Here is a 20,909-nt window from a genome sequence, read left to right as displayed (position 1 = left end):
GAACCAGTTGATTCTCATGATACCTTCAGAGAAAAACAGAACTGCATGTAAAAATAAATAAATAAATAAATAAATGTTTATTTTATTAATAAGCCCTTTCAAATTTCAATCAGTTGCTATTCTTGGGCTACAGGGCAGCATGCAAATTTGCTGCCCAAGAAGTAAACAGTGATGATTTCGACACCAGATTCTATGCTCACTCACCAAAAGATCTTATTTTAAATGTTAAAATACCTTCATTATTCATTTTCCCATTTGTAACACCTCATGAAAGTAAAAAGGAAAACCAACAAATAGCAGGTTTGATTTCTTTTCTCTCATCGCGCCAACATTATGGACTTCATTCAAACTCCAAGCAATTATCCCAGAGTAAAGCAAAAGACTACATGCATAAATGTATACTGAGGCATTTTCTAAGGGATTTAAGAAAGGAAGCTTTTAAAATGGTATCATTAGCGCTGTGTCCTCAAAAGCAATAAAAGCTGTGTGCAAAGTGCTAAAACACCTGACATGAACACCATTGAAGAAGCCTTACCAGACCATCACAATTGCTAATTGCAACAGAAGCTCCGGGGATGTCAGTTATGTCTCCCACGTATGCGCAGTTGGTCCACAGTGGCTCTCTTTTCCATAACCTCTCTGTAGCAGTTCTAGTCTGACTCGTGTTACCAGCATCGTTTCCATTTCCAGTTTCCACAGAGTCTTCATACCACTCCACTACCGCCTCGGGAGCCACTAAATGAGTGTTGGGTTTCAGCCGGAGATGGAATTCCCTTCCAAATGCAGTGACGTTAAAATACAGCTGTTTGGGGCTTTGGGATACCTCCCGCGTTGATCTTCTTTGATGGCTTGCAGAGAGTATATTGGAGATATAGCTTCCATCTGCATTGGTACTAATTGGAATCACTAACCCATACGGTCTTGGTCTGCTTTTTGGTAATTCTGCCAAGAGAAATACCCCAAAACAAACTACAATTAGAACAAGAACATGGAACGAGCCTTAAGACTGAATGCAGAGCTGCAGAAGTGTATGTCAACAGAGCAAAGAGTGATGCAAGGATGCAACAAGCTGTTAGTCAGACTGCCATGGGTAACATTCAAGCAGAAAACACTCCAGCAACAGCCAATTTATTATACAACATACAACTACTGAGTTTTTAGGCCTAACATCAAATGCAGTGCATGTTGGATCCCTCCTACTCATACCTCCACTTCCAGTATTCCCAGTTTAGGATTCCTGTTAGAGCTACTCTAAAGCACTCCACTGACAGGTTCAGCTGGAGACCAATACAAACCTTTGCATAATTTTTAAAACAACGGGAGCCAATGTCACCACACCAATGTGCATTAGATGATGTGCTAGATAGTTACTCTGGATATAAACCAACCAATCTAACGTAGGCGAATGGAAAATACACATAGCTGCTCTCTTTATTTACCACGCTCGAGCTTATAAGATCTTCACTTGGGTACCTTACAGCAAGGCCTTTAACACTTGGAACACATTAATTGTTATCATAAAAATGCTTTGCACAATCACATAAACACACAGAGGAGATGTAAGAAAGAAGTGTATTTACAGATCATCATGTTATCACAGTAATCATTAGACAGGAAGGACATTTCAACCTTAGGAAAAGCATGTGGACCATGCCAAGGTGGATGAACACAAGGAGCTGTGCCCAGGTACACACCTCAAATAAACACACACCACAGATGCTAGGATACACATTAAGCGCATGCAAAATATCCTCCATATGCCAAGTTTTTCAAGAAGCAGGTCTTTCATGACTCTATTTTCATAAAACTTGCAGAGAAAACCCTGAAATAATCATTTATATTTATCTGGGGATTTTCATGGGGTTTAGGTTTGCTTAACAGCCAAAGAAGAGGCAGCAACCCTTTTGAAATCTCTTGTAAGAAATTCCCTGCAACTCCATCATACACCTTAAATGGACTTGTTTGCCCCTGCATTGACACCTCTGTTAAGACACTCAAAATCAAGGGGCATGTTTGGTATATAACTGCAATTCGTGTACACATTTATGCAGTCCCAGAAAATTGGAACACAGACAAGAATCCAGTAGGTATCACATATTGCCGATAAATTATATCAGTTAGCAGTAGTAAAAGCAGCAACTTTTCCCTCTGTAGATCTCCTCTAATAAATCTCCATACCCAGCAACTTGCTATTGCCCTTCCTCTTTGCATAACTTGAGCAATGGAGTTCAAAAGCAGCAGATGAGCTTTTTTTTTTTTTTTAAGTTACAAATTTCTATCTAAATCTTGCATCTTCCTGCAATACACAAAAGCTATAAAAACAGCAGAACAACTCTTGTCGTCTGCCTAAAGAAATCCTAAGGTAATACTATAGTAGCTCAAGGGCATGACCCTCAGCTAAGGCAATGTGCCCTAAACACAGGGTATGTTTCCAAGGATAGGGCATTGCTGTAATTACCTCTGATCACTCTCCTATCATTTTGGCCTGATTACTACAGGTCAAATCAAGATTCCTATCTAATTAGCAGCAACAGTAGCTGACTTGTAAACTTTCCACTGGGTTCTGAATTTGCCTACGTGTATATAATATATGTAAATACAATACTTAAGAAAAAAAGGGGGGAAAAAAGCCCCTTTCTGTCTTTCTGTGTAGTCCCTTACCACATCATCCTGAAAATAGCATTCTTAGTGCTTAAGAGAAATCTCTTTTGGTCAGAGAAAGGTCTTCTGCTGTTATCGCTTATCATGCATCAGGGGACACACACATGTTTCCCATTGTCCTAAGGTAATTTTACACCACTGTAAAACAAGTTTATCTTTTCTGTGAGACCTTTGTAACCTGGGATTAATCAGGATATTCGGTGTCCGATATTCACGCTGTAAAAGGAGAAGGAGACATTCCCAGGCCAGGCCAAGCTGTGGACCAAAATGTTGCTGAAAGCTGCACCAAAGCTGAAGTCTTACTACATTTTATTATACTACGTCAGAGTGAAAAAGACATTCAGGACAGAATTATTCCCTAGATCTTCTTCTCCTGAGAGAAGTAGCTAAAGCAGTATTAGAGTGATACTACTGATACCTTCTGTATTACAGAACTCCAGGATTGAATAGCTCAGAGGGTACCAAAAAGTACCACTGAGAATTCCTCCAATAAATATAACAAAATGAATTAAATTTTATCCATTCCCAGAGTGAATTGCACTTGAACTGAAAATTAATAGATAAAAAGTTCAGTACCTAATTCATCTCTCCCAGAAGCAGTGGCTGCTCATTTTAAGAGACTTTTGTAGTAAAACATTTCCAACAGCTTCATATGGCTGTTTTTTCTCCAGTTTCCTTTTGTTCCAGTTATTGAGGGACTTGACAAAAAGATAATGTGTAGTTACAGTGGAAGGTATAGACATATATATTTCTGTGCTATGAGAATCTTTATATAACATATAAATACTATATCCCAGGTGAGAGGAAAGTTCTTTATCATTTTTAAGTTTCTTGTTCTGAAAACTTACTCTGTGTCCCACTGCTAGCAGTAACGGTGTGTTTCTCAGTAGCAGTGAACTCAGCCTTTTTTTTTGCCATACTCCTACAAGATTAGGTTCTAAAACTGGTATCCTAATTAGGATATTATCCTTAGGATAATTCCCATTTTAATCACTGGGAATACTGAGTCGGGCTTGCTAACCCTCCTCCTTAGAGATGGTACCAAATTAAAACTCTACACTCATTTTTTATTAATTAGACATCAGGCCAAAAGCAGGAGACAGAGCCGCTGGGTTGTATATCCTAACTGGGTCAAAGCTAAAATCCAGATCCTCACACTCCCTGAGCTTCAGTGATGAGATTTCATTCACAGACTGACATTACTGCTTTTACCTCACTGAGATTCTTCACAGTTTTTCTTCCTTTTCCCCCCCTTCTCAAAGTAGGGCATACAATGCCAGAGACCACAGTTCCAGTGATCAAATTCTTTGTTCACTGTACAATTCAGAAGTTGCTTTGCACATCTTGCAGCAGTATCCACAGATTTCTTCTTGCAGGGGCACAAAAAAAAAAAAAAAAAAAAAGATATTTTTGCTAATAACAAGAACGGACAGCTAGCCACAAGAAGGTAGGAACAAAGGGTGGAAAATAAGAATTGTCAAGCTTTTGAGTCAGCAAAAGCCCTGTCCAGAGTCTCTAAACACAAAGCTAGAAAAAGAAATGCTTTTTGTTCAAAGGCAATTAAAATTAAATGTGACATGACTGAAGACATCTAAAATCCTCCACTGACTTCTATTACTCTTTTTTCCACAGACTCTATGGTCTTAGGAAACTCTATGCCAGCTGTAGGTGTTCCCTTTCCTTTGCTAAAATTTCAGTCACTCTCTACGGCTAATTCAGAATTTACAGGAATGACTGGAGAAGAACACAGAGAAACAGAAAAAGCACTTAACCTCAAGTTTTCTTCCTTTTTTCATCTGGCTTTTAACTGCTGTTCCAGTTGCACAATGTTTAAATTGAAAGGAAACACTTGTGAAAGAACATCACATTCTTTCATTGTGTGCCAAAACATAATTAGTTAGAGAATGCCTCTGAAGAAGTCTATCCATAATTTTTTCCCCCAAATACACATGAAACTGAAGAATTAACACCACTGGCTCACAGTAGTTGTCTCTGCACTGTAAAACTGCTGGATAATTGAGGTTCAAAGCCCTTTTTTTTTTTTTTTTTTTTTTAAATCAACTGTATTTAGAAGAGCAATTTTTGGCAAAAGATTTTTGAAGTACATTGATCAAAAATTGTGCATTTGGATGTCAACAGCAGAATTCCAAATTCATAAATATCCACTTAAGCAAGATTTCAAAAGCATAGTCTAAATAGAAATCAGTGGAATCAGCAGAAAAGCAGGAATTTCTGAAACTCCAGACAAATTATTTCCATGTCTAGACTCAGCTACACAACTTTGAAGACATTACTTCTCTTCTTTTAACAAATACTGAAATGCCATTTAACATTCATTATTCGGATGGGGTTTTTGCTCACACTGCATGCAAATAAGTGTAGATAACTGGACTCTCCATGTTCCAGCCTTCTGCACTGCAGAGGACCAGGTGCCACAAAGGAAGTAATTTTCTGATTGTAGGGGCTCCTTCACCCATTACCTGTGAATTCAGGTCCACTAACTCAAGTGCTGGCAGCATAATTTTTTTTTCCAAACATTTTCTGTGCTGTGGCAATGAGATGAATTGCTATGTTCAGTAACTACCTGCCACATCACATTGCTAGGATATATTTCAATCACAAATAGCAATGCGTAAACCCACAAAATTATATCAAAAGCACAACTGTTTTGGCAAAGATGATGCTGTGGCTGGGCACTGCACAAGGAAACAAATGTGCAGGAACTCCTGATAACACTGGGCTGCATGCCAAGACCCAGACTCGCCCAGACTGACAAGATGATGATGAGACAGCAACCGTCAGCTTCCAGAGCTCCCTTTTCTTTTGGAGGATCCATCTGAACATGGGTTGTAGAGTCAGGAAGATCAGCAACCTTGGCAAAAAGCTTGGAGCTAACCTAACACCTCAAGAGCATTGCTGCACCTTCATCTTCTGAATGCAATTCAAAAACTTTGTTGCAATCGGATGACTGGATGTCAAAACCATTCAGCTTTCCAACAGAAGCACTGGGACATAAAATACTACCCGCTACTGCAGGAGTTAAAAGGGCAGTACATAAGTGAAAAGACTGTCATGAGTTCCTGTGTTTTGAGAGATTACCCTTCCATTCCACAGATAACCATAATGGGATGAGCACAGAGCTGCTTCAATTACTTAGCCAAATGCTGCTCAATAACAAGAAAGGATGGTGCTGTAACAAAACCAGACAATTCCAGCAGGGGTTTCATCATCAGCCTTCATCCTTGGTTGGTGGTTTCCAGAAATGAAGTAGTTGTTCTGGTCCCTCTCTTCAAACGACCAGAATCAATCCCAAGCTATCGTTCACTCTGTATTTGACTGCCTTTAGGTGGCAGAAATGTCCAAATAAAAAGACAGACAAAGGGGGAGGATGGACTTCTAGAGGATTTTCCCACAGTTTTGCACTTAAACAGGGATGAAGCTATGCAGCATACATCGGTGCTAGACATTGCGAGTTGGATGAATAAAAGCAAGGGACTGCAAGAATCCAGGCTCACATGGCATACACTTCTCTTTGGTGTCCTCATTCCTTTCCTTCACTGTCAACTTGTCCCAGGAATACAGGCAACTCAAGAAATTCTTCACGATGTTTTCACAGCAAAGTCCCTTGGCACAACACCAGTGAGCTTCTTTTATCCAGGCTCCGGGGCAGCCTGGCCCTACTTTTTCCAGGTTAGACATCAGAGAGTTTTCTTCCAAAAGCAGCACAGAGCAGTGCTGAGGCTCTGCTGTGTGGGAGGCTGAGAGGCACGAAAAGTGAAGAGGTAGCACCACCCTGAGTGCCAGCATCTTCAGGGCTTACTATTTCACCAGTGACAACAGTAAGGTTTCCTCTTGACAGTTTCCAGGCATTTGCAGTACATTATGCATTAATGCAGTTAATTAAGCTCGGGTAACTCCCTATCTATATAATACATTCTGTACTAGCTTAAAAAAAAAAAATCCTATACGCTTTAATTTGTCCTAAGTGACTTTCCAGGCTACAAAAAAAGATTAGCTGCTGACAGCAGCCAGCCCTGGGCCAAATCAAAATATACAACACCAATGCAAAGTGACACTTAATAGGGACTTAAAAGTAGGACGGCCCATTTGGAGGCAATCCTAATGCAGTAGTCATTAAACCTCTAAACTGAGTAGGCCATGCTTTTTCAATCAGAATTTACAGGATAAAACATTACTTTAAATATTAACAGTTAAAAAACACAAAGCAGAGGACATATCCCAATGTCTGTGTCTACTAGACAGTTCTGCTTTCAAAATATACATTTTCCCTCAGCAAAATGTTATCAATGGCTCAAAAGCCAGTGCTAGTCATAGGCAACCTGGTCTTGGTAAGACACAGAACTCTCCACCACGCTGGACTGGACAAAAAGCCACCAAGATGCCGTGCAGTTGTGCTGAGGAGACACAGCAAGCTCTCCCTTGCTAGGCACCAACCAACACTGAGACCCATCCTAAGGAGGCCCTGTGATGCTGAACCACACCAGGGGATATTTGAGTCCACAGACCTGTGGATCTGTGAGCAGACAGACCCTCCAGCCCACGTCCATCCCATCTTCAGCTGCCCCTCCTCAGGCAGAGGAGGGTGAGATCACATCAACTGCATGGGCTCCGCTGCGCCCTGAGAGCTGTGCCCAGAGCCTGTCCCACTGGCAGCATGCAGCCCTGTCCCTGTCCCTGGGGAGCTTTGTCTGTGGGCCTGATTCATCCTCTGCTGTGCAACATCACCTCTCTCCCGTGGTTCCTGCATGCCTCAAAGGTTCCCAGACTACAGCAACACTGGGACCGTGAAAGAAAGAAAAGACTCAAAGGGAAAAAAGTACTTTTCCAGGTTAAAGAATTTCATCTGATGTACTGTATAATTTAAAAGATGCATTCCTGTATAGCTTATGGTTTCTGAAATTCAAATACAATCCATTTCTCATGGAAACGACCAGAAATAAAACACAGGATCAGCATACCACTGGAAAAAAAGTTTGTTTGCCAGCTAGGTTTAAATGTACCTAACTGTCTCAACTCCCATTATTCACTGATCACAGTGGAAATCAACCTAAGCCCGTAAGGAAAACGGTGCCAGAACTGAAATTGAGACAAAACCTCCAGAATTTAGACAAATACTTGAAACTCTTTTCTGAGCAAAACCTCAGATCAAAACCTGAACCGAAACCTCAAAATTGGAAGTCTGATGGCAACTGGAAATAGAATTGCGTAAGGTCCCTTCCCACGGCTACCGCTCCTCTCATTGAAAAGCTCCAGAGCACTGTAAAGACACTAGTGCTTGACAACAACTCTGGCCAAATGCTGAAGAGGCTCCTTGCACAACCAGGGAAACTACAGGGCAGGTGAAATGGCACACCCTCACTCTGACACTCAGAGAGAGAACACTGACTGCGGCATCGTTCCATAACCTCTTCCATCCCAAACAGCACTAAATTATCTGTTAGTTTAAATCAACACAGATTTACAACAATTTCATTGTGTGCACGTGCTCCTAATTATACGAAGCTTCCTGTTTGTTTTTTGTTTGTTTGTATGAAAGAGTCAGGCTTAAAATTGCAATACGAAGTACCCCATGGGCACTGATGAGCACGTTTCATTTCAGTACCCTCATTCATCATGGATGTCAAAGCCGATGCTACGCTTCCTTACGTGTGTATCAGTTTATAAAGCAACTACCACCATCGATCGGGCTTGCAGCCAGCACACTCTGCCATTAACAAAATACACAGAGACCTCGGCATGAAACAAATTTTTCCCAACTAAAGGATGAATGCTTCCAGTACAGAAGAAAAGTGGTACAAAGACTTGGACTGCCCTGGCCAAATGGAGTAGACATTTCCTCCTTGATTCAGAAAGACAGAAATGAAAACAGTGTCTGACCCAGAGCGCCATGGCATTCAGAGAACTAGTTTAAGCATGCTGAAATTCTGAACTTTTGTTGTTTTCTTTTTAAAAAGGGAAGCATGGAGTTATTGGGATGCAAAAGCTTGTAATGAGAGGCATGCGAATTCAAGTCATGCCACAGCAGTGTGAAACTACAAATGCTCCTGGGTGGTAATGGTGTGGGGATACACAAGGGAATGCTTGCCTGCATACAGATCATTTCTCCAGAAAATCTACTAGTTTGTTGAGTTTACTTTTTTCATATTTTTTTCAATAACAGCAATAATAGTTAAAAAGACTTACCTATTTGGATCTGTTGCTCTTTACTAGCCTGCAGAAGAGAAGAGACACATGCACAAAGTCGTTAGTGTGATTACAATGCAACGTGTGACAGATGAATGGTTCTAGAAGGCTGAAAAATTATTTGCTTTGCATTGCACCATTTTTTGCAATTCTACTTTTGGTTTTCAGGGATGGCACTTTTCCTCAGCCGAACAAACAGCTGTTTCCACCAATATACTAACAGAGCCCTTCATAAGTCTAGCATAAATCGAGCAGCTAAGGAATCCTGATTCTGAATGAGCCATTCTATCTACCGTGCCGCCAAGTAAGTTCGGTGGCCAAAAAAAGATTTTAAGGTCATTACAGGGGACAAGTCCTGCGGGGCAGCAGGGCAGGCGTGTTGACACTTCTCCTTCGGCGCTTTGCCAGGGGAGTGAGAAAGCCAACAGCAGGGACGGGGCCACCAGCGTGGGCCCGGGGCTCGGCGAGCTGTCCCCGGAGCTCCGGTGAGCAGGGGACGAGCTGCTCTCTGCAGCGCTGGGGATGCTCCGCTCCGAGCTGGCTGCCGGAGAGCCGGGGAGCGCGCTGCGCACGGCGGAGGAAGGGAAAAGCCGCGCTCAGGACGAGAGAAGGGACAGAGCGGGCAGGAAGCGCTCCCCAGCGGCCCCTCCGGGCCGGGGCTGCCGGAGGGACCCCGGGGTGCGGGCAGAGCCCGGGAGGGGAGCGAAGCGCCGGAGCCCGACGGCGTCCCCCGGCTCTCCGCCGCCCGGCTCGGCTGGGCACGGCTCGGCTGGCCGCCCCGCCGCCACTCACCTGCCGGCCGGCTGCAGCGCGGAGCCCCAGGAGCGCGGCTGCCGCTACCCACAGGGGCAGGAGCACCATCACGAGCCGGCGGCCCGCCGCCCGGCGCGCTCTTCCCCCTCCGGCCGCCTCCTCGCTGTCCGCGCCGCTTCCCCTCCTTCCCCTCTCGCCCCCGGCTCCCGCCTCGGCCGGCCCCCGGCGGCAGCCGGGCGGGTTGGGCTGGGCTGGGCTGGGCTGGGCGCTGCGGGCCCGCGCCGCCTCCTGTTGCTCGCTGCGCCCTGCCTGCGCCGCGCATCGCGACCTGCGGCGCTAATAAAGCCGCACCGGCCCCCGAGCGCGGCTCCGCCTTCGGCGCAGCCCCGCACACCCACGGCGGGGCCCAGAGCCCCGGCTCGGCTCGGCTCGGCCCCGGGCTGCACCTGAGGCGGGCGGGCCCCGGCCGCGCTCCGCTCCCCCTCCGGCAGCGCCGCTGAGGAGCGGGACCCCCCCCCCCCCGGCCCCACAAAACTCGGCACAGCCCGCATGGACAGCGAGCCCCAAGGGGAAACGGGCCAAAAGCTCGACAAGCGGCTTGTCTTTGTAAGGAGCCAAGGTGAAACGTCCCTGTGGTACTCGAAAGGAGGACTGAAATTTGCCAGACTCAGGATTATCTCCTGCAGCTAGAGATGGGTAACACGGGAACAGCTGGATCCAAATTAAAATCGTCCTGTTCTGACAGACTTTTAGGATAACAAGTCCCATTTCCTACTCATGGGAAACTCATGACTGACCAAAGTGAGCCTGCTGGCCTCCAGCTAGCACAAACTATCTGAAGGTTTTCGGAATAAATGTGTGAAAGCCTAACCATAATAATCATCTATTTTAAATCGAGCTGCTTGTCAGAATCCATCACATCTACATGAGAAAGCAAGTACTGGTTCTCCTAAACCCAAGTTGCCTCATAGCAGCATGTAAGAGAGCCAGACCTGCAGCCTTTGACTAATTCAAGCCTGTGCCAGGCTGTGGAGCAGCCCTGCTGCCCCAGAGAAAACAGTTCCCCAACTGCACCCACTTTTCTCATTCAGGAAACAAAACAAAACCAATTTTCCAAGAAAGTGGAAATCTAATGCCTGTTATTACCGAGACCATTTCTGTACACAAGGAAATAAGGAAACGCACAGCAGCCTGCTGCAATCAGCCCACTGTAACTGGGCACATGCACACTGCACAAGAGCCACTTTTTGGAAAGACCACAATCAGAAAGCTGAGATCCTGTAAATGCCAGCTACGTAATTATCCATTAAAATTGTCAGTCACAACTGACAGTTCAGAAATGCCAAGCTAATGCTTTCTTTCCTCCACAACATTATGTGCCATTCCCTTAACACACGGCTGTTTGACATTTTATTTCCCTCATTGATGTTAGTTATGTGACCTCAGGCCTTACTCATTGTACATTATTCAAACCCTGAAAACCACTGCATTGATTTCCTTGTGGGTTTATCTGCACCACAACATACCTGAGTGCTTTGCAAGCCGTCCATTTTCTGTGGTGAATTTAAGGACCAGCACAATCTATTTTGCAGTTAGGCTAATTACAGGAGCAATTCCCGACTGGATCTCTTTCTCCCATTTTATCTAGCAATCTGAAGTTCCAAGCCAAGTTCTTTCTGACAGTTTTACAAATGCACAAGGTCAGGTTCCCCATAGTGGGGAATACCTGTGAGGAACTGGTGAGGGTGATGCCTTCTGCAGGAGAACCAGTTCTGATTGCTCCCTGTCACCCAGGCACTGGACGGGGCACTGCTGAGCAGAAAGCTGCGACACAGTGCACACCAACAGCCAAACTTCAGGCATTTTGTAATGTGATCCTAAACATGGTCTTTCAATAAAGTTGGGTGTCCTAGGTGGTTTCACTTGCCTTTCTCAATTAGCTAAAAACATTTCTAAATACCAAAGAAATATAAAAATACATCAAAGACAGATCTGGAGACCAGAGCAGATATTCTGTTCTGCTGTTTTTGAGAGCAAAGAACCAAGGTTTGACAGACTTATAATAGAGCAACAATAAGGTGTTAAAATGACATCTTATCAGGTATCTCTAATATGAAATAAGACTGAGTATCACAAATATACTAACGTAAATCAACTTCCCAAAATTGTCTTAATTTGTTAAAGACATTTTTCATCTCTAACAGCACAGTTGGGACATACCATTATCAAAGAAATCATATATTAGACGAAGTATACATAAATACATACATTTTTTGTGTATGTGTGCACATAAATATTTGCATCTTAAAAATCCGTTATGTATTTGCAGTTCTAAAATTCTTCCTGCTAACACTACATCAGATAGGCTTTCTGTGTTTGTGCAGTTTCTGTGGATGCACTGCACTTACAGTTACAAATATTATATGAATCTGAGATTAAGCTCTGAAGCAAAGAGGAACAGAAAACTAAAAAGTTTTGTATGGGGCCAGATTCTGGAGCGTGAAGAGCACAGCAATATTTGAATAGCAAGAATAATATTTATGGGAGCAAGCACTCAATGCTGAAGTAAAATGTGGTATTACCTGATTAAAATGGCTCCAGGACATGGTTTCTATGAAATCTCCTCGCTTCTCACAGCAGAAGAGCCTGCAACAAAACAATTTCAAAGCAAGTTTTACTTGGAACATTAACTCAAACAGAGAAACCTTAAAGAACAATATTCCCTATATGAAACCAAGAAATGAACCATAGTTTTTTCACTCCTGTTTAATATCAACTTTCAAATATTAACATATTTTGAGACAAGCCCCTGGTAAACCTGAGTATAACATCTGTGAATAAATCCATAACCTAGACAAATCACTTTCTCTTCACTGAGCATGTACTCACATGTTGTCTAATATTCTGTTTTGCAGTGACATTTCCTGAAATTTAGGAATGAAGTTCTTCTCCACATTATAATTTATTGACTTTCTGACCTACTATGTTCTTTGCCAGTCTGTAAGTTGATGACCTCTCTCAATAGTGGCCAGTTTGGAAAGCATTAATTCTATTCTTTCCAAGATAGACATATTACTAAAAATTAGCCAGGGATAAAACAAGCTGCTTATTTAAGATGACAGAGACATCTACTTTGAATGTCTGTTTTAGAAAGCTAAAAATATTTTCTAAGCATTGCGCAGATGGTTGCCTATTTCCATAGGAGTAGCAGGCCACGGAGGACATCTTTCTAGAGCAAATGTTAGAGCTAGAGCTGGCTGGTTCAGAAAAAAGGCACAAGATCATCTAGAGAAGGTAGTTACAGTTTCATTTCCCTTCTTTGTCTCCTGCCACAACCTGAAGATCACAACTCTTACACAATGCTCGGACTTTTCTCTTTCGTTTCATCTTTACCATTAAAAGCAGTGTTTGCTCTTAACATCCAAATACCAGCTCTGCTGAAATTCAGCTTTTTTGTCAAAGTCTAATTTGGGTTCTCCTTTACTCTGAGGCATGTCCTGATCTACGTGTAACAAAGGGCACGATCCTCAGTGAGTCAGGGAGACAAGCCCCAGACTGTGCTCCCATTGAACCAGAGTACCTGTGCAACTCCTCTGTAGCCTGCACCAGGGTAAGTGCTGTGGGCAGAGCTGGCCACAGGCAATGGACTGCAGAGCGTGCAGGAGGGCACCCTCTTTGGCTTGTGCTCATTCCCAAGGTTCCTCATGGCTCTCAGCCTGCAATTCTCTCACCGAGAAAAGCTGTAGCCCTCCTCAGTAAGACTGCACCCCTCGTGCTTATAAGCTCAGTGTTAGTGTGGATTAATTTTTCCTCCCTAAGCTCAACAACGACCTCATCAGATTTTCAGTCTGCTAAAAGTTTGCTTAATGAAAAGTAGAGTTTATTTTTACTTTTTTCAAACTAGAGACACAGGAGGCCTAAAGCGCAATCTCAAAACCTAAGGCAGTATAAATCACTTTCTTAGAACAGGATACATCTGAAAAGAACGCCTGCGCCTCATTTTTAAAATACGTTACTATTTGCATTTCAGTAATGCCTGAGGTCCTATTCATGGGCTGGAGCCCCATTGTAACAGGCATTGTGAGTGCACACAATAAAAAGGCCACGCACAAAGACCTTTCAGTCTAAGGACTGTAGTCATACTACTGCAAAAAAAAAATACAAACCCCAAAAGCCAGGGGTGTACAAGAACAAAATTTTAAGTTCTTATACAGAAACCCATCTCTTGCTGCAGGTTTGTACAATTAGTCTTACAACTGTCCTCATGCAGCAGGGTCTCAGCTGCAGCTGATGTATCTTTTTCTGCTCTGCAGGCAATTTGTCAGGATCATTCAGACAACAAAGGTGCCAGAAGCAGCTCCAGACCTTGTCACTACCATCACACAGGAGTGTTAATATTGACATTAAATTCCAAAAGACTACCTCCTCTCTGGCTCCTTGACATGACAACCCTAGTCATGCAGCCCACAGCTGCAAGAGCCATTTTTGCTGAGATGCCACATTTAATATTACAGCCTAAAGTGCCACCCAACCACTCCTGTGCTTTGATTTCCAAAACTGCACAAGAAGCTTTTTTGGATATTACACTTTTCATCTGTTTACCAGGGTGTCAGACAAGAATTGCCAGACAGCACTTGAAATGGAAGCACTTTATAAATGAAAATGGCTATAGTTTCCCCTTCATGGTGCATTACATTTGGGAATATTAAACCATGCAACTGTATTTAATTGTTTTAAATACACTATTAATCTAGCAGATTGTTAAATGAAGAAGCATAGTAGACCTATTATTTTTAACAAAGCAGCGTAAGATTTACAGTCAAGATTTAACCACAGGACATAGGAAACTGGAGAGAAAAATGTAAGACATGAAAATTACAGTTGTAAAATATGTTATGAAAAATAAAAAGTAGTAGAAGCATAAGAGGCAGTACTTGTGACAACTTCATATACTAGACACATTCCATAAAATTGTTCCTATTTTAAGGTGGTTCATTTTCAAGTGATGTGTGCCAAACAAAATGCAATTAAAACCGCCTCAAATCCTCAAAAGAAATGAATAAACAAATACCCATAAATCACGCTAAAAACAATCAGACCAAACCTTCAATGGCCTGTGGTATTGATACAGAAACCTGTGGTTCTGGTGTTGCAAGAGGTTCCTGGAAGCGCTGAGGCAGTGACCCTCACAAGTTGCATAGACTCCGATAGGGCCAAAGGCCCATTAAATACTTCTGCTTAAGTTAAGTCCTCAGAAGAAAATACAGATGGAAAATACTTTATCATCCTGTACAGTTAGTGCATTTAATATGTGGTTTGCATGTGCTCTGCCTTAAAAACCCTAGCGAATTGCCCATACATAAGGATTTTTCTTACTTAAATTATACCTGTATGCTGGAGGTACGGAAACTGTTGTGTGTTATCCATGCTTATTTTCATTAGCATTTTTCTGGTTGTGGAAATTCCCGATTTATGATTTTATACATACTCCCTTGTGGACAGCGGGGAGCTGTGTAATCTCCTTGTGTATATAGACACATGATATACACATATAGTGCTCAGCCCCACTGGCTGGATGCACTAAGATGGACACTCACACAACTCTCGGTAATTTTTCCACTGACATGAGAGAAATAGCAGTTATTGGCTTCTGGGAATCAGCCCTCCAGGGTCTTAAAAAGGGATTATATTTTACAGAGGTTGCTCTCCCGCCCCCCTGCCCCCCCTCGTTTCCCCTTCATATATTCAATTGACTGAGCAGAACAGTGCCTTCTACTGGCAAGTGCACAGCCTGAGGACTTAAGTAACGCAGCAAATGTCCAATCCATTCCTTGAAATCTCCATTGCAAAATGTGAGAGATGCTATAACTCTTATGACCACAGAGTGGCTGTTCTTTCCATACCATTTATTGTAAGTGAAAGTGTGACAGCATGTTTAAGTTTCTGGAATTGTCAAAGTAAACCTTTCTGCTAGGGCAGCCAACCAGGCTCGAGGAACTGGATTTCAGTAACATTTAATTCCCAGGGCTTCATAACCAATGAAGGTCATAAGTAATGAAAAGTATGACAAATGTTGCAGTCCTAAGATAAGCCTTTAGGCACTAACATTCATTATTTCTGTAGCCAAGCACTGCCCCAAAAGACATATATTGAGTATATGAAAATACTAGTATTTTTAAGCAAAAGTGATTAGCAGCATTTTACAAAAACAGCACATAAAACAATCACTGGACAGAACAAGGAATACATTCTCAGTATAGGAGCAGGTAAAGATAAACTTGCCATAAGAAGAGAGAGGACAGAGAAGGGGAAGACATGAAAGGGTTTAAAGTCCTCTAAGAATTCTGTGAAAAGCAGTGCCATCAATGCTAGTTTACTACAGAAGAAAATTATGCTGGGAGATGTTCTTTGAGTGCTGCGTCTACCCTGCCACAGAGATACATCCCAATTTTAAATCTCCTTATGGGCAAGAGATTTACAGACAATCCCTCAAATGTCTCTTTCTTTCAAGAAATTTGTGTACAGCTGAAGCAACTGTGCTGAATACAGTGCTGGCCCTTCCCTAGCCATTACCAATAATCAACATAAGACTTGTTCCCACTGAAGAAGGAAGATACTCACCTACCTACCATGCTGCTGAGAAGAGTGACTGCAGCTTCTCATTTTACACAACTTTATACTTATCATTTGTGGACGTCCATGTAATTTATTTTGAATCAATCCCAAACCCTAAAAGCACACACTGCATAAATTTAATTTGTGGCAGGCCAGACATGCTGTTGATTGACAACAAGGATACCGTAACACCTTCCAATAAAGGCCATATACTCCATCAAGCCCCTTGATTCGTGAGTAATCCCATAAAGCCATAAGATTAGCCAGAATATAGCCAGACCAGCATCTTGCCTTATTGCATGTACCCCTTCTGTTGGCTTCATGAACTCAGCACTCTTTCCTTGTAACTTGTTAACAAGTGCTTTGGTTTCAGTCACATTCTTACAGAAATTTTGGAGGAGATGGGTAGCTGCACAGAGAGAAGTGAATAATTTTTCAGTACTCTGACTCCTTTTCTGCCATGGATTCACACACACACACAAAAAGTTTCCATAAGGAGAGACGGAGGGTTCACACTTAGGCATTCCCCTACCTCTCAGAAACACAATGATGATTCTAGCTTTTCACCCTAAAACCAGATAAGACAAAAGCAGCACCACAGAAATAATAAAATGAAATATAAAAATCAATAATATCTTGTTGAAAGACTGTTCCTAAACCAAGCCACTGAGAATTTCTGATTCAGCTCTAATTTGAAGCTGCCTACGCCAAAGCGTTATGATGTTATCTTACTACCTCACAAAACACTACAAGTCAGTCATGTCAGTAGTTTTTGTTATTTCCATTTCCTTGATTCTATTACAAAAGGTCATTCTATGTCATAAGAATAAAAATAACAGCTTGAGGATGGTTGCCAGTAGTGCCTTCTTTTGTAAGCATTTTAATAATGACCACAGTTGGAACCCAAGAGACACCACTGTTCCTGTAAACTGCCAATAGCTCAAAGGGCATTTTAACTAGGACCATGTGAAATTTCAGGCTATCTCCCGTCCCCTACACATCAGCTTCAGAGTATATTATGCCAGCACTTATAAAGAAAAGAGGCAAGTACTTTATGCTGCTACCTTTGCATTGAATGCATTTTGCATCTTAGTTGTTCTCTCTAAAGCTGAAAGAAAATTAGAATAAGCTCCAAGTCAGTTTTAACTCTTTTCTATTAATTCTCCCCACAGTTAGGATGAATGATTCCATATACAACCTCCACGTAGACTCAGCGTATAAAGTACTCACCTAGAGTGAATGTCAAATTGCCTGCAGTTCTGGGGAGGGCTGCTAGAGCTCTGAAGAGCTAGCACATTTTCAGTGTTAAGTGATTCAGACAACTGTCCACTCGCTGCATGGTGGCGGTGTTGGGTAGCTGACACCTGGAACAGTGTGAAGTTTGTAAATGCATACTCAGGACAAAGTCATCTTTCTCATCAGGTGCTTTAAATGCTTAAGGTTAGTTTCCATTAAAGAACCACCCCACTTCTTCCCAGCGTTCAGTAGGCAGGAGCTGTGTTACTGCACATACATATGCCATTCATCCCATCAATATCACACACAAACTACTTTCATCTGTTAATCATTTGAACTACAATTCTCTCCAGAAGGAATCACTGAGAAAACGAGGAATTAAAATCTCCTTCAGTCAAGTATCGCATCTAAAGCACTTATCTATGCCATCATACATACTCAAGTCAATAACACCAGTAAAAAGCCGAACCACGATCCTGTGATAACGAGTGTGGAAAATAAAGGAGCTGTCACTATGGATACAATGGCAGAAGCAGATGAATACTGTTATTTCTGGACAACCCCAGTTCTAGATGAAAGCAGGAAAACTGTCTAGTAAAATAAATATAACAAAACCACAGGACAAAGTTCTTGCTGTAAATCTTGTAGATATTGACCCATACAATAGGTTTCACATACAAGAACACAGCCTGGATCAAAACCGGATGAAAAATTAAAAAGAGAAGAAAGGCTTCAGAGCTGTTAGCACATCTGGCCACTTCTAGCAGAATCTAGGCATAAATTCGAAACAGCATATCAGAGTAAATACTTTTGTATACATTGTTGGCATAGGAGAACCTTCAGTAATATAGGTAGGTTCAAGCAGAAAGTTGAAATGCAAGTATTATTTTTACAGTGTGTACGTGTTGCATATACACACCTATCTAATCACTTTCTTGTTAACTCTTTTAATTGACAGAAGATACTAGTAAGCTTCTGTTTTCAATGAACATATGCGACTACATTGGAAATACATAATTTTTATTCAGAAAGCCTCACGCAGGCTCTAAAACTGCTAGAACTTTCTAGGTGTTGTTACTAAAGAGTTTGCGAAGACTACCGAAGTTCAACACTCTTAAATCTTGATGAGTTTTACTTTTAAATTTGCAGTGGAGACGAGTCTTTCTGAAAGTTCTTCTTGAATCATTATGACTGAAATATGGAATGAGTGTTCATATTTACTGCTTAGCAGTCTATTTGTAATAATAACGGGCCTTAAGCCAGAAGTACTGCCCCTACTACTGGTTGATTTATTGGATTTTTTTTCCTCTCTAATATAGGCAGGCTTATAATAGGACAAGAAAATGCTATTTTGCACTTGGAATTTTTCATCATTGTTGTTTTTGTGCCAACTTAGACATTGCACTGTGAATGTTATGTAGACCAGATGGTGAAGTCACAGTCCATCTCTAGCACTGTATTAGATGCATATTTTATCTAAATAGACAGTTTTATACACAAAATCACTGAACTCACTCTAGTACATATTCTACACTGCACACTGACCCCAGTGCACATGGAAGGCTAGCACAGGCAGGATTTTCAAAGAAGTTGAAAGAGGTTTGACCTCAGGCTCATTTAAGTGCCATACTCAGTTAGTGCTGAGGCCATCACGACAGAGACACCCAGCTTCCTTATGCCCTCCTGAAAATCCCAGCCATGAGCTTCCATTTCTTACACTGTGTAAGCAGATCATTCAAATTCATGGCACTTCATGGGAAAGTATACAAGTAGGCAAGTATTGCCACTTTAACTTGAATTTGCTGGGACACTTCCAAATCACTTCCATTTCCAGGAGGAATTAAAACAGGTGCTTTGTCTCTGCAAAGCAGCTTAAGCTAAAATCCTGATACCACTTGCTGCTCTCATATGGGGTCATGGTCGTTAAATATTTAAGCCAAAACAACAAGAAGTTGAGATGAGAGAGCAGCAATGTTTAAGCAAATAAACTTCAGCCTCTCTGGACTGCACTTCTCCACTTTCTCTTCATGAGGATCCAACTGCTTTAAGAGATCATCAAAAACACAAGGGACACCTCCAAATACTGTTTAAAAACCATGAGAACTGAGCTTCTGACCTTACCTAGGGTCGTCTTACCATGTCAAGGCTGGGGTTATTTCCAGGGCAGCATGTGAGAGCTTTCACTGCAGCTGCTTGAATAGTACTTTGCCTGTGGATTAATGGATGGCTTAGACTTCTCATTCTTACTAGCCTTTACAATTCAGGAGAACACACAGAGGATTTCTTCTGAAACAGCTGAAGTAAAAAGACAAAAGTAAGCTAACCTCCTGACCTGTAAAATAACCTTGTAGGGAAATCTATTCAGTATAGCTGCTCACTGTTTCTGGGAAAAGGAAGAGAAAGGCTTTGCAAGAGGAAACAATAACTTGTATACTGTTTAAGAGGGGAAACTACCACAGCAACCTGTTTCTAATGAATTTACATAGCATAGAGGCGAGAGTATATCCAACAAGGACCAAGCTGTGATAAAGAGTACTGCAAATAAGGATTTAACAGATTTAAAGCAAAGGACTTCAACTGTCCTTACTGGCATTTAAACCAAAGAAGCACTCCAGTGACATGCAGAAGCAGCTTTTTTGAAGACAAACTTCTTCCTTCATCAGTGGCCTTCTGTTTTTAAACCTCTATCTAATTAATATTTATTCACTTGAGTAGGTCCATAATAAATACTGCAAATAACATGCTTAAAGGAAAGTGAGAGCAGTTCAGGGTTCCTAAGGAACACAGAGCTCCCCACAAAATTTCGTTTTCTGAACCTCATATCTGTTCTGAGAGATATCATGAGATTAAAAAAAAAAAAAAAAACACACCAGAAAATTCTATTCACTGGCAATGTGATAGCAATGCAATTCAAAATGCAGGAACAGAAAATGGCAAATAAAAATATGGCAACATAACAACAACTGAACACGTGAGACCAAATGCCCCATATTTTGCCTCTGTGTGTCCAATAGCCAAGGAACACTGAATTAACAGAGCAAATTTATATAGAGAATGCTTTCCCAGCTGTCAGGCTGAGGAAAGGCAGTGAAAAGAGAGTGATTCTGAAGCAGCATTTGCACTTAAGTATGACATCTCACAGGCCCACCTGCCTGAACATCCACACTCTGGTGGGAGTGTAACGCTCAGGCAGAGGCAGTCAGTAGTTCATGTGCAAAGCACACACCAATATTTCAGCTCAATTTCTAAGCAATTTCTAGCAGAAGTTCTAATCCCATGTACCAAAGAAGAGGGATGTAAAGTATCTGAAAAAAAATAAACAAAAGGAGCTACAAAATCCAGTGTTCACCATCAAATCCAGATATAAAAACAGCGTTGTGCTGACAGTCAAACAGCATGAATACATTCTGAAGCATCTTTTTTAAATCAGATGATTGCTG

At 41.9% G+C, this 20,909-nt stretch overlaps 1 protein-coding gene across 1 annotated transcript in view; it reads right to left on the bottom strand.

Moving 5' to 3' along the window:
• ADAMTS3 (ADAM metallopeptidase with thrombospondin type 1 motif 3) overlaps window positions 1-20,909 on the bottom strand; it is a 142,157-nt gene that overhangs the window by 117,458 nt on the left and 3,790 nt on the right. Inside the window, exons 5-9 of the mRNA XM_084286119.1 lie at window positions 19,606-19,764; window positions 17,464-17,597; window positions 12,201-12,264; window positions 8,866-8,893; window positions 536-942 (exon numbers count right to left, since the gene is read on the bottom strand). Of these exons, the coding sequence (XP_084142245.1) occupies window positions 536-942; window positions 8,866-8,893; window positions 12,201-12,264; window positions 17,464-17,597; window positions 19,606-19,710 (738 nt within the window). The 5' untranslated portion in view covers window positions 19,711-19,764. The remainder of the gene's footprint in view (window positions 1-535; window positions 943-8,865; window positions 8,894-12,200; window positions 12,265-17,463; window positions 17,598-19,605; window positions 19,765-20,909) is intronic.

Source organism: Netta rufina, assembly GCF_964035555.1.
Source record: "Netta rufina genome assembly, chromosome: 4".
Lineage (NCBI taxonomy): Eukaryota > Metazoa > Chordata > Aves > Anseriformes > Anatidae > Netta > Netta rufina.
The sequence above is the reverse complement of the archived record's forward strand: the minus strand, read 5'-3'. Positions and strand labels throughout refer to the sequence as shown.